The 12,851-nt window shown below is 36.8% G+C and overlaps 1 protein-coding gene across 2 annotated transcripts in view; it reads left to right on the plus strand.

Annotated features, from left to right (window-relative positions):
• ANKIB1 (ankyrin repeat and IBR domain containing 1) overlaps nucleotides 1-12,851 on the plus strand; it is a 164,624-nt gene that overhangs the window by 79,725 nt on the left and 72,048 nt on the right. For both annotated transcript variants that reach the window (XM_030932121.1, XM_030932122.1), the window contains exon 4: nucleotides 10,310-10,492. In XM_030932121.1, the coding sequence (XP_030787981.1) occupies nucleotides 10,310-10,492 (183 nt within the window). The remainder of the gene's footprint in view (nucleotides 1-10,309; nucleotides 10,493-12,851) is intronic.

Below are 12,851 nucleotides of genomic sequence, written 5' to 3' on the forward strand. Positions count from 1 at the left end.
GTACCCACATGCCACCAAACCTAGCCACGATGTTTTCTAACATTGATTCACTGTGGTGGAGGAATCTCCTAGGATTTGGAGGGTAGGGGACTAATAGCAGAATTCCTGAGGCTTTTTACACAAGCTTCTCTGTACATTGTCCTATGTTTACCTATTGTGGAAGAATTCCTGCTATAATGACTCACCATTATTGATGGGACTGCATCATATTTCTCAAATGGACAGGAGTAGAAAGTAGATTTTTCTGGATAGTAGCAATAATGCTCTTAAATATTTTAAATAGGCCGGGTGTGGTGGCTCACGCCTGTAATCCCAACACTTTGGGAGGCCAAGTCTGGCAGATCACAAGGTCAGGAGTTCAAGACCAGCCTGGCCAATACAGTGAAACCCCGTCTCTACTTAAATATATAAAAATTAGCTAGGTGTGGTGGCAGGCGCCTGTAGTCCCAGCTGCTTGGGAGGCTGAGGCAGGAGAATTGCCTGAACATAGGAGGCAGAGGTTGCAGTGAGTCAAGATGGCACCACTGCACTCCAGCCTGGGCAACAGAGCGAGACTCCATCTTTAAAAAAAATATGTATATATATATTTAATATATATTATATTAAATGCTTTAATATATCGCTTCCAACTTTGTAAGCATTGCTTTAGTAGTTGTTGATTTTTAAGTATGTTGACAATGACATACTTACTAAATTGTTCAAAAAATTGAGAGTGGTGTTTTTACCAGCGTTATTTTTTGCTCAGTGAAAGAAATTAGTGCCAGGTTTATACTGTACTATCTGGCAGGCCTAACAATTTGCTTATGTATGCGTGAGCATGTGAGTGTGTGTGTGTGCTTTAACTTTTTGACCTATCAGCATATCACATCACATATACCACAACATTTGATGACTGTTTTCATTTTCTGTATTTAGAAGAGCTCCTTGACTTAGTATTAAATATAAAACATTCTAAAAGTAGCCCTATAAATACCTTATATTTATTCTAGTTTTTATAACATTTCAGCATATTTTATTCAGATAAAGCTTATCTTTAATCTCTTATATATACTTGATTATATATACTCTTGTCCAGCCTTAGGCCCTTAATTATTTTTTATTATGTATACTGCTAATTAAACCAGAAGAGTTTCTCAGGGAAGCATATATTAACTATCTCCAGAAGCCTTATTTTTTTTTCTTGTACAAGTTCATACAATAAATACAGTTGTCACTTGGTATCCAAGGGAGATTTGTTCCAGGACTCTCTACAGATACGAAAATCCACAGATGCTCAAATCCCTTATAGAAAATGGCACAGTATTTGCATATAACCTACACACATCCTCCTTACACTTTAAATTGTCTCTAGATTATGTATAATACCTAGTACAATATAAGTGTCATTAGGGAATAATGACAAGAAAAAAACATGGATGTTCAGTATAGACACAACCATCCCTATTTGTTTTCCAAATATTTTTTACCTGCTTTTGGTTGAATCCAGGGATGTGGAATCTAAGGATGTGGAAACCACAGATAGAGAGGGCTGACTATACATTAAAATATGTAACCTGTTTAACTGTACAACTTAACTCTTAGTATGAGTCTCTAGTTATTTTCAGGTGGTATCATACTACTATGATGAACAGGAAAGGCTTAGATGTCTCTTACAAAGTTTACTATCGGCCGGGCGCGGTGGCTCAAGCCTGTAGTCCCAGCACTTTGGGAGGCCGAGGCGGGCGGATCACAAGGTCAGGAGATCGAGACCATCCTGGCTAACACGGTGAAACCCCGTCTCTACTAAAAAGTACAAAAAACTAGCCGGGCAAGGTGGCGGGCACCTGTAGTCCCAGCTACTCGGGAGGCTGAGGCAGGAGAATGGCGTGAACCCGGGAGGCGGAGATTGCAGTGAGCTGAGATCCGGCCACTGCACTCCAGCTTGGGCGACAGAGCGAGACTCTGTCTCAAAAAAAAAAAAAAAAAAAAAAAAAAAAAAGTTTACTATCATGGTTAATTAAAAATTTTTTTTTCTAAACTTACTTCTTTATATCATTACTTTTAGTCATTGGCTATAAGAATAATAGTTATAATAACTAACATTTGTATAATGCTTTCTAATGTTTATAGTGCTCATTGGTACTAAGCATGATATAAAGGTTTGGGTTGAGTGAAAGAATGTCATCAGATATTTATTAATGTTTCATAAGACTAAGAGATTACATGGTGGAGGGAGCATTGATTTGTAGTCTTGGTCCTCAGAGTAACAGTCTGTGGAACCTTGCATGTGTCACTCAGCTACTATAATAGTTTCCTCTTGGTTGGTTGGAATAGATGATCTCAAATTTATTTAGAAGATTCCTTTTAACACAAATTCTCTATTAGCCTGTTATTGCAGTAAAATATATCCCATTTTTAGTGTCTAGCCTTTAAGATCAAAGAGATTATCTTTTTTCCCATTGTTAGGGCCAACCTGTTTCTTAACTACATCTGTGGAAGTATGTCTTCTCTAGTTGTTGAAAATGTTTTTCTCCCTGGTATATTTATTTAAGGATAGAGATGATGAAGTCATCGTTGGCATTTAATAATTTAAACAGTTTCTTATAGCTCATTAGTTTGTACCATAGAAATAAAATATTTATTTTAAAACTAACCCATCTCTCTGTAATAATTATGTTCTGTAATAAGTGCTCCCACACACACACACACACAGAGAACATAAAATTAAAACCCCTTAATTATAGAGTTCTTCAGGGAACCTCCAGGTGTGAAGGTATCACACGGTATGTAGAGAGTTGCATTAGTTATCTGTGTCACTGATGCCTAGACCTGACTTCTCTGAACTTCTTCATGCTATATTGTTGCCTGGTTGACTTCCTCATATGGATATCCAGCAATCTGTCAAATTCAGCATTTTAAAAAGTGTACTATCTTCTTTTCTACCCAGTAGAGACTTCACTAGTGCTTGATTCTTGACTCTAGATTCTATTAATGATGCTGCCATTATCTCCTTATCCAGTATTGATACCTGCACTTACCTTGGATCTCCCTCTTTCTTTTTAATTACATCAAACTCATAATACCCATGGCAGAGTAGACCTCTGTCTCTTTGGACCAGTTCCTCTGTTTACTTCTGTGGCCACTTTCTAACACCAAGTGCTTTGTGTTGAATCCTCACTTTGGCATATTTTTCAGAACTCCCTTACACAGAAAATCCTGGAGTTTCACAAATTAATCATTCTAAATTATTTGTGAGATAAAAATAACGCAGAGGAATAGTCTACAATTGTTTGAAAATTGGAAATGCTTATATGATAAACATTTATTAAGGACAGACTATAAATAAAGCACCTAAAATTCTAATTTTATTTAATATTCTAAAAATTATTTACAGGTCGGCAAACTTTTTTCTGTGAAAGCCCGGAAAGTAAATATTTTAGGCAACTCTGACGTTGTACTCTGAAAGCAGCCACAGACAATACAGAAACAAAAGAGAATGGCAGTGTTCTAATAAATCTTTATTTATGGACATCACCATTTGAATTGCTTATAATTTTTGTATGTCATGAAATAATTCTGTTTGTTCTTTTCAACCATTTGAAAATGTAAAAACTGTTTTTAGTTTGTGGGCTATACAGAAACAGGCAGCAGGCTTGATTTGGCCTAAGATGACTCCATACTTGAAGCTTATTTTAAATATGTAAAATGACCTTATCAATATGTAACAGGTCCTATAAGCTTCAGTTATACAAAGGACTTAAAAAGTACCATGTAATGGATACTCAGTACACAAAAACAAAGCTCCATTAAAACATAAGTCTGGCAAAAATTTAATAAATAATATACTGTTCTTAGTTGCTGAGAGTTTTTGTTTTCTACTTGGGAACAGGAATGGACTTGAGAGGGGTGGTGGGTTAGGTCTATTAGCATGGCTTAGTAAAACATCCAGTGATATTTCTTCCTTTGGTAGACTTCCATAGAGCAACCTTAGTCATTAGGCCTCATTATGTTTCCATTAGTGCTTAACCTGTAGTAGTAATTCAGTAAATGGTGAATGCGACAGGGATTGTTTTTGATAGTGCTTTACTCTTTTTGAAAAGAATTTTTTTAAAATGAGTGTTATCTTAGATATTTCCTATTCACCTGTGCCCTACTTGCTTATTCAGAGTTTTAAGTGTAGCTGCTTCATGTCAGATCAAATAGAGGTCACTATAAAACCAAAGGTGGTAAGTCACACATTTTTCTTTACAGCTACAGGGCCTGTTTGACACTTTGGCAGCTATCAGAGCATTTCACATTTCATTGAAAAGTCATAAAAACCATTCACAGGTCAGACTGAAGAATATTACCTAATTATATTGTGTATTTAGCACCTAGAGTTTTAAAACTGTTTAAAGAATACAGGAATTATATTCCCGGTTCAGCAGCTTAGTAACTTTGCCTGTCTGGGCCTCTGTTTTCTAATTTTTAATCAAGATAGTTGTGATCTCATTATTGTCCCTCAAATGTTATGATGCTAAGGCCTATATTAACTAGGCAGTGACTGTTACAGGTATTGAAGGGAAGGAGAGAGAATTTTAGTTTTACATATCCTGGAAGATTTCATGGGTAGCAGTAAGATTGGAGTGGGTAATATTTCAGTTTAAGTATTTGGAGGAGGCTGTTCAAAATGTGGCTCTCAGACCTGCAGCGTCAGTTCTGACAATTTGTTATAATTAACAAATTATTGGTCCAACCAGACCTTCACATTCTGAACTTGTATCTCTGGGAATAGATTGCAGAAATGTTTAGCCAGTTCTCCTGGTGATTATTTGCATGGCAGAGTTTGAGAAGCACTGTTCTAGGTCTCAGACATATGCAGATTGAAATATTTGTGGAGAAGTAATAAAACAGATTACTTTAAAGGAGGGTAGAGGATGTACCAAGTAGAAAGTACTAAATGCCAAGGTTAAGAATTTGGGGTTTCCTTTAGAGAAAATTGAGCCATTGAAAATTTTTTGACCGAGTGCGATGGCTCACGCCTGTAATCCCAGCACTTCGGTTGGCCAAGGTGGGAGCATATCTTGAGCCCAAAAGTTCAAGATCAGCCTGGGCAACAGAGTGAGAGCTCGTTTCTACTAAAAATAAAAAATTAGCCAGTCATGGTAGTGCACGCCTGTAGTCCCAGCTACAGTGGGACTACGGTGGAGGCTACGGTGGGAGGATCACTTGAGCCCAGGAAGTGGAGGCTGCAGTGAGCCGTGATCATGCTACTGTACTCCAGCCTGGATGACAGAACGAGACCCTGTCTCCAAAAAAAAAAAAAAAGAAAAAAAATTTTTAATCGGAGAGTGATATTATGAAAGCATATATGATATTAGCCTGATGGTTGTAATGTACAATAGATTTGAATGGCGTGCTTCCAAAGCGGTGTTTCTTAAAGCCTTGCTACTCAAAAGAATCGTCCTCAGACTGGCATTGGCATCAATCACCTGGGAACTTGTTGGAAATGCAAAATCTCAGCTCCATCCAAGACCAACCAAATTTGAATCTAGTTTGACAAAATCCCAAAGGGATTCTTATTTAAAGCTTGAGAACCCTGGCTTGGGGCATAATTTGTGGGCTGCCTATATTGGAATCACCTGTAAAAAGTATACATACATCTTACAGTCCCCTCTCCAGATCCACCTAATATGACTATCGGGCTACCCAGATAATTCTTACACAGTTTGAAAACATGTGTGCTGGAACAGTAGTTCTAAGCGTGACTACACAGAAATCTCAGACTAATAAAATTTAAATTTGTGAGAGGGGACCCCAGACATTGGTAAGTTGAGAACCAATGTATTAGAAGGAGTGATAGGAGTTAGAGGATTAATGCGCTAATTCTGGTGTGAACTGACAAAGCATCTGGGTTTGTATGGTGGTACTGGAGATGGAAAGAATGAGGCAGATGCCAGGGACATTGTGAAGAACTGTTAGCCTTTGGTGACTCAGTCAGTTGATAATAAGAAACCAAGGGAAAGAAAGGTTAAAAAAAAAAAGGATGGAGGCTCTATAATGTTTAATATTGACAATAGTGAGGTCTCTTTAGATGATATAATTCTCTTTTTTATTTGTGTACATTCTCTATACCTGCTGTCACATCTATAATTAGAGTAAAATTAATTAACTTTATTTTTAAATAAGATGGACATGGTTTTGAGCCTGAACGACTTCAAAGCCTGCTAACAATGAACAAACATTGGAAAGTGAGGTGAAATGTAGGAATTGGTTGAAAGGAAGGGAGAATATATTGAGTTTTCATTTAGAAGGCTGGATATTGACATCCTAGCTTATCCACATGAAATGATAGGCAGGCTGTTGACAATTACGACGAAAGTGTTAGGGAATAAAGAATATAGACACTCATTTAGAATTTAGAATTGAGTTTATCTACATAAAGTTAACAATTAAAAGCAGGATAATATATAGAGGAGAGAAGCAAGGAAAAGACTTTAGGTTATAGATAAAATAACAGAGTTAAAGTCGCAGCATCAATTTGAAGAATGCCTGTGTTCAAAGAGATGAGAACAAGAAGTAGTGCCTATGAGGGAAACACAAAAAAATAGAGAAATAAAAGAACCAAGATGATACAATGTCAAAGATGCAAGAGAAGAATTTCAAGGAGAGGAGCTGGTCAATCATGTGATGTGCTGCAGAAAAGTAAAGGAATTGGGGGACTGAGAAACGCTGATGGATTTGAGAGTTAAGAGGTATTAATGACTTTCTGGAATATTGTTTCAGTAAAATAGTCCAGACAGAAGTCAGATTCCTGCTCATAATTGAGTCATTTGGTGAGGAAATTGAGAGACAGTTGGTATCAATAACTAATTTGAGAAATGTGAAGGCCAAGAAAGATAGAAAATTTTTAGGAAAGTAACTAGAAGGATAGCAGGATTAAGTTATCATCCTGAGTAAGTCAATCCAGAGTCACCACCCATTTAGAGGGTGATCAAAGGGATGGGGTAGGGTTTGTCTTGAATAGTAGGGGTTATCTCTCTTAAAGCCCCCTACCCCTCTTCCTCTGGAACTGTGAATGGAAAGAAAGGCAGAATAGAAGAACAGAAGTATTGCGATCATGATAATTTGGTTTCTTTTAAGGTAGAACATTTTACGTACACCAAGATAGGCTTAAAACCATATTTAAGTAAAACATTCAGTACTCCTATTAAGTCCTCCTTAGCTAATTTGAGACTGGGAAAGCAGATACTCAGTTGGATGCTTTGGTTGAAGCATTTAAAAGGTACTCTTCAGAACCAGACATAACTTCCTATTTTGTCAAAGTACGACACCCAAGTTTATTCCACAACACTTTGGCAGCTATCTCCCCTTAATGCATCTTTTTACTTACTGGTGTTCCTGACTTTATGCCCTAAAGGTCAGCAAGCTGAAGTACTTTTTAACGCATTCTCCTCAATGTCAGGCATTATTGCTGTCAGCTGTCTTGCATGCCAAGGTAACATACAGGTGGATTTTCATAGCCAAGTGTAATGCTATAAACATGGATCCTCCCATTTCATAATTGATTATGAGTTTCTCTACAGGTGCCAAATCGCAGCAATGAGATACAGGTCTTTATGGTTCCCTCACCCCAACTGCAGTCAAACACATTAGGGAACACCTTGCAAAGATAGTTTACCAGTCATTCTCACTCAAGTTCTAAGAATGGTCAGCAGTTACCTTCAACAATGACTTCTCACACATCCCCTCTTCAAACACATTTTTTAACCCCCCAATGAATGAAGTCCACATTCTGGCATATCCTTTTATTAAGGTTCCCCTTACCAAGATTCTGTTAGGGTACAACTTCTTAAATTTTGTTGTCTTTGCTTTTGTTAAGGAAGACTAGGGCATTAAGTTAAAGATGATTTGTCTTGTTTTCTAAAATTTATTATTTTTTTGTGCAGTGATATCTGTTGCAAAGTAAACCAAATCCTGATTTTGAAAGTTATCCCAGCATGCATTTTAGAAATAATTTTCTATGACTCTAAATAGAGAACTCAAGAATAAAGTCAGCTCTTTAGTTCTGTAGCAGTCAGGAGCAGATAGTATATTTTGTATTTAGGTGTTGGTAACCTGTGAAACAGAGAGGGTAAAAACAGTAATAGATTCTGCTATGGATATAATAAGTCTCTGGATTTACTACAGGTTCCCAGTATTGAATAAATTAGGTAATATAAATTTATCAGTTTCCACGGCAACTTTGGTTGTACTTTAGGCTCATTGCTTCTCAAACATTTATGAGCAAAAGAATCTCTTGGAGATCAGAATGACATTTTGATTCAGAGGCCTGGGCTTGGAGGGGTTTGGGGGATGAGGCTGAGATTCTTCATTTCTAACAAATTCCCAGGAGATACTACTGGTCCCCAGACCACACTTGCACTTTATAAAAAGGTTCTAGGTGGTAAATAGCAGCTGATAAGACCTTGCCCTTGGAATCTAGAAGGTGGCTGCCAGAATGACAATTTAGAGCCATTCTTAGCAAACATTTTTCTGTAAAGGACCAGATCGTAAACGTTTTAAGCTTTGTGGCCACAGGTCTATATTTCATAGTCTTGGTTGGTTTGCTTATTTTTACAACTTAAAAACCACCTTAGCTCTAAGGCATACCTCTGACTAGAGCAAGAAGCTAAAGTCAAATCCAGTGGGCTTGTCAAGTTAGCCCATGGCTTCCAGATCTGGCATTGATATAAGACCCTTGTTTTGTGAGGATTCTTAGGACTGTAGGAGAACCGTGAGGATTCCAGTTCCGAAGAACTTTATAGGAAGGTTGTGTCTTTGTTGAGGAGGGAAAGAAGATAAAATTATTTGGAAGAAAATAAAAAGAAACTACCATTTTGATTAACTCATGCGAAATGAAAATCTCTAAAAAGTGTTAATATTTAGATCATAAGTAAGAGTCTGGGCAGAACTTCAAGATGGACCCAGAATGCATTTAACTTCGATTTAGCCTACCTGCTTACGAGTCAGTATAGTTTCCAGTCATGGTTAAAAACTTGATCAAACTCATGTCCAAATTCCAGTTCTACTGCTTACTAGCTGGGTAACTTTAGTTAGTCAAGCTACTTAACTATTCTGAGATACAATAATACCCCTGTTATATGGGGTTGTTAATATTAAATGAGAGTGTGTGCTTTAAAGTGTTTAGAAAACAATAAATAGTGACTGTTACTATATTATTATGAGTATGACCGAATCCTATAAAAGAATCCTATGGTCGGGCACAGTGGCCCACGCCTGAAATCCTATATTTTGAGAGGCCAAGGTGGGTGGATCACCTGAGGTCAAGAGTTCAAGACTAGCCTAAGCAACATGGTGAAACCCCATCTCTACTAAAAATACAAAAATTAGCTGGGCGTGGTGGCGGGCACCTGTAATCCCTGCTACTTGGGAGGCTGAGGCAGGAGAATCAGTTGAACCCAGGTTGCAGTGAACCGGGATCATGCCATTACACTCCAGTCTGGGTGACAGATCGAAACTTTGTCTCAAAAACAAAAACAAAAATAATCCTGTGACTGTCATGCTGTCCATTAGAGTTGTCCTAGATATGGCTGTCCTGGCATTCATGCCCTTCTTAATGTCTTTGCAGACACAAGATAGGAATCTTGTACCTATAGCCCTTAATAACCACATACTTAATTTCTGCAAAGCTAGCAGAAACCTCATTACTAAACAAGTCAAATCACTATTCCATGTGTTTTTAAAGGTGGGATTTCTTTCGGTCAAAGAGAGATGGATAGACTTAGCTTCCCAATGTGGCTATCAGTAGCTAGTCCCATTACTTATTTTGAAGAATATTGAAAAGAGCTTTACCTCAGTGACTTGCTCGTCCTAATTTCATTTCAGTGTTTCACTGGATAATGAATGAAACTTTTGTCTGCCATGCCAGGACATCCAGACATTAGTAGTTAAATTAGCAGTATCAGCAGTGTCCTTGTTTAAGAAAGATTTATAGAAATTATAAATTAACAAATTTAAAGTACTGAATAACTATAAACTTTTTCAGATTTTATTTTTGGACTAAGCAAAATGCTTAAGAATTTCTGAAGTTTAAAAAATCGGTTTTGGGTTTTTAAAAATTTTTTTTTTAACGAGAGGAACTCATTACTGAAAAACAAGAATTACTAATCTTAAAATCAGAAGCCACTGGTATCTAAATACCTTTTTTTTTTGGTCATTTCAAATGCATACTGTACATACTGTTGCATTTTTGTTGTGTTAATTTTATTATATTTTTAATGTTTTAAAAATAGCATGAAATAACTTGTTTGAACCTGTGGTTGCAAGTTTTTGAAAAAAACTTTTTTAGCTTTTAGTAAAACATGGAGGAGACTTGTTTGCTGAGAATGAAAATAAGGATACTCCTTGTGATTGTGCTGAAAAGCAACACCACAAAGATTTGGCCCTCAATCTGGAATCTCAAATGGTATTCTCACGGGATCCTGAGGCTGAAGAAATAGAAGCTGAATATGCTGCATTAGACAAACGAGAGGTCAGTTTATTTTTTTCTCAGTAAAAAAATTACATGTAATTTTAGATTGTATGTTGTTTTGTATTTTTTTCTTCTTTAAAACTCAGTTTGTGTGTTCTTCTTTACAGTATTCTAAATATCCTGTCATCTTCATAGCCATAAAGTATAAAAATACATCTAGGCCAACCACGGTGGCTCATGCCTGTAGTTCCAGTGCTTTGGGAGGCCAAGGCACTGGAGTTCTGAGATTAGCCTGGGCTATATCAAGACTTTATCTCTACAAAAAATCTTAAAAATTTGCCAGGAATGGTGGCCAACACTCATTGTCCTAACTACTCAGGAAGCTGAGGCAAAAGGATCTCTTGAGCCCAAGAGTTCAAGGCTGCCATGAGCTATGATCATGCCAAGGCACTCCAGCCTGGTGACAAAGTGAGACCCTGTCTCTAACTTTAAAAATAAATAATAACATCTAGGAAACCTGGAGCTATGGGTCTTTTGTCTGTCATATATGAGTGTGTTTACTTATAAATAAGGTGCTGATGTGAGGTATGAATCCTATCCACTCCTCCTACTACAAGACTCCAGTCCTCCTGTTCATCAGTCTCACCTTCTCCTTTGGATTGATCGTATCAACAGACTTGCTTTGGTAGATCCCATCTTAAAAACCAAACAAAAAACCATAAAAGCAGCCATTGACTCAACCCTTCCCTAGCCCTGTCTCTCTTCCCCTTTAGTTGTAGCCCTTATAAGGGCCCTTATAAGATATCTCTTATCTTCTTAGGAGAGAACCGCTTCCTCGCCTTCCATTCACTCTTTAACCCACTGTAGTATGACTTTCTTCCCTGCTACTCTGATGGAACTGCCCCCCGTCATGGAGTGACATGTTGCCAAATGTAGTAGTTTTACTTTTCTGCCTTCATCTTACTTGAATTCCTCAGTGGCACTTGACGCAATTGACCAATCCCTTCTTAATGAAACACTTTTCTCTAGGCTTTGAGGACAACATTCTCTTCTGATTTTCCTTTATGTCTTCCCGGTCTCAATAAATATTACCTCTGTTCACTGAGTTGCTCAAGCATAAATGGGGGAAGCATTCTTGATTCCTCACATTTTCTTAATCATCACATCCAAACAGTTGGGGAATCCTGTCAATTTTACCTCCAAAAATGCGACGTAAATTAATTTGTTCTTCCCAACCTGTACTCCTACCTCTCTAGGCGCTCACCACCTTCACTTCTTATCTGAGCTACTGTAATAGTTTCCTTACTGGTCTTCTTCCTTCTATTCTTGTATCTTTAGAATCCATATCGTACACAGGATTCAGAATGACATTTTAAATGTTATACATATCATTTAAATCATTTAATGATTTTTCATTGTACTTAGAATAAAATCCAAACTGTTTGCTCGGATGTAAGCCCTTATGTGATCTGACCACTATACCTTTTTTCCCCAGAACACCTTGCTGTCATTGTAATGCCTAGACTACACCAAGGCATTTGCAGTTGCTCTTTCCTGCGTCTGAAATCTCCCAGCTATTTTTTGCCATTCTTTCTAAAATAGATCTCCTCTCTTCCCATTATTCTTTACTATATGCCCTTTTTATTTTAAATTTTTAATTCTTTTTTATTAGTAGTATTTTTGATTGAAAAATAATAATTGTATACATTTGGAGTACAGTGTTGTATTTTGGTATGTATATACAATGTGGAATGATTAAATCAAGCTAATTAACATATCCATCCCTAACTCACCTATCATTTTTTAAGATGAGACATTTGAAAGGTACTCTTATTTTGAAATATACAATACATTGTTATTGGCTATAGTCACCATTGTGTAATAGATCTCAAAACCTATTCTTGCTGTCTTATCTGAAACTTTATACCCCCTGTTTACTTTTCACAGGACCTATCACATGCTATGATTATTTTATGTATTTGTTTACTTGTTTATTGCCTTTCTCTCCTATTAGACTGTCAACTCTGTGAAGGGTAGAGCCATATCTGCCTATTCAGCAGACTATTTTCAGTATTTGAAACACTGCTTGCACAAAATAGGCATCTATAGATATTTCTTAAAGAAATTATTACCCAGTAAATTTTTTCCTCCCAAAAGGATTCTGATTCCTCAGTGTTTAGTGCTAACTTGATTCTAAAAGGTATTATGTAACTATTGGTTTGTACATGTTTAGAAAAATAATCATACGATCATGTTGTTTATTTTCCCCATGGATTCCCAACAATTTTGGAGCTTTATACTCTCCATATGGCCAAAAGAACTGAGTTTGTTGGGATTAAAATTTACTTTTTAAAAAATCTTTTGTTTCTGTAGTTAGGTTATTTTATAGACAAGCTTATTCATATTAAGTACATATAGA

Source organism: Rhinopithecus roxellana, chromosome 6 (assembly GCF_007565055.1).
Source record: "Rhinopithecus roxellana isolate Shanxi Qingling chromosome 6, ASM756505v1, whole genome shotgun sequence".
Lineage (NCBI taxonomy): Eukaryota > Metazoa > Chordata > Mammalia > Primates > Cercopithecidae > Rhinopithecus > Rhinopithecus roxellana.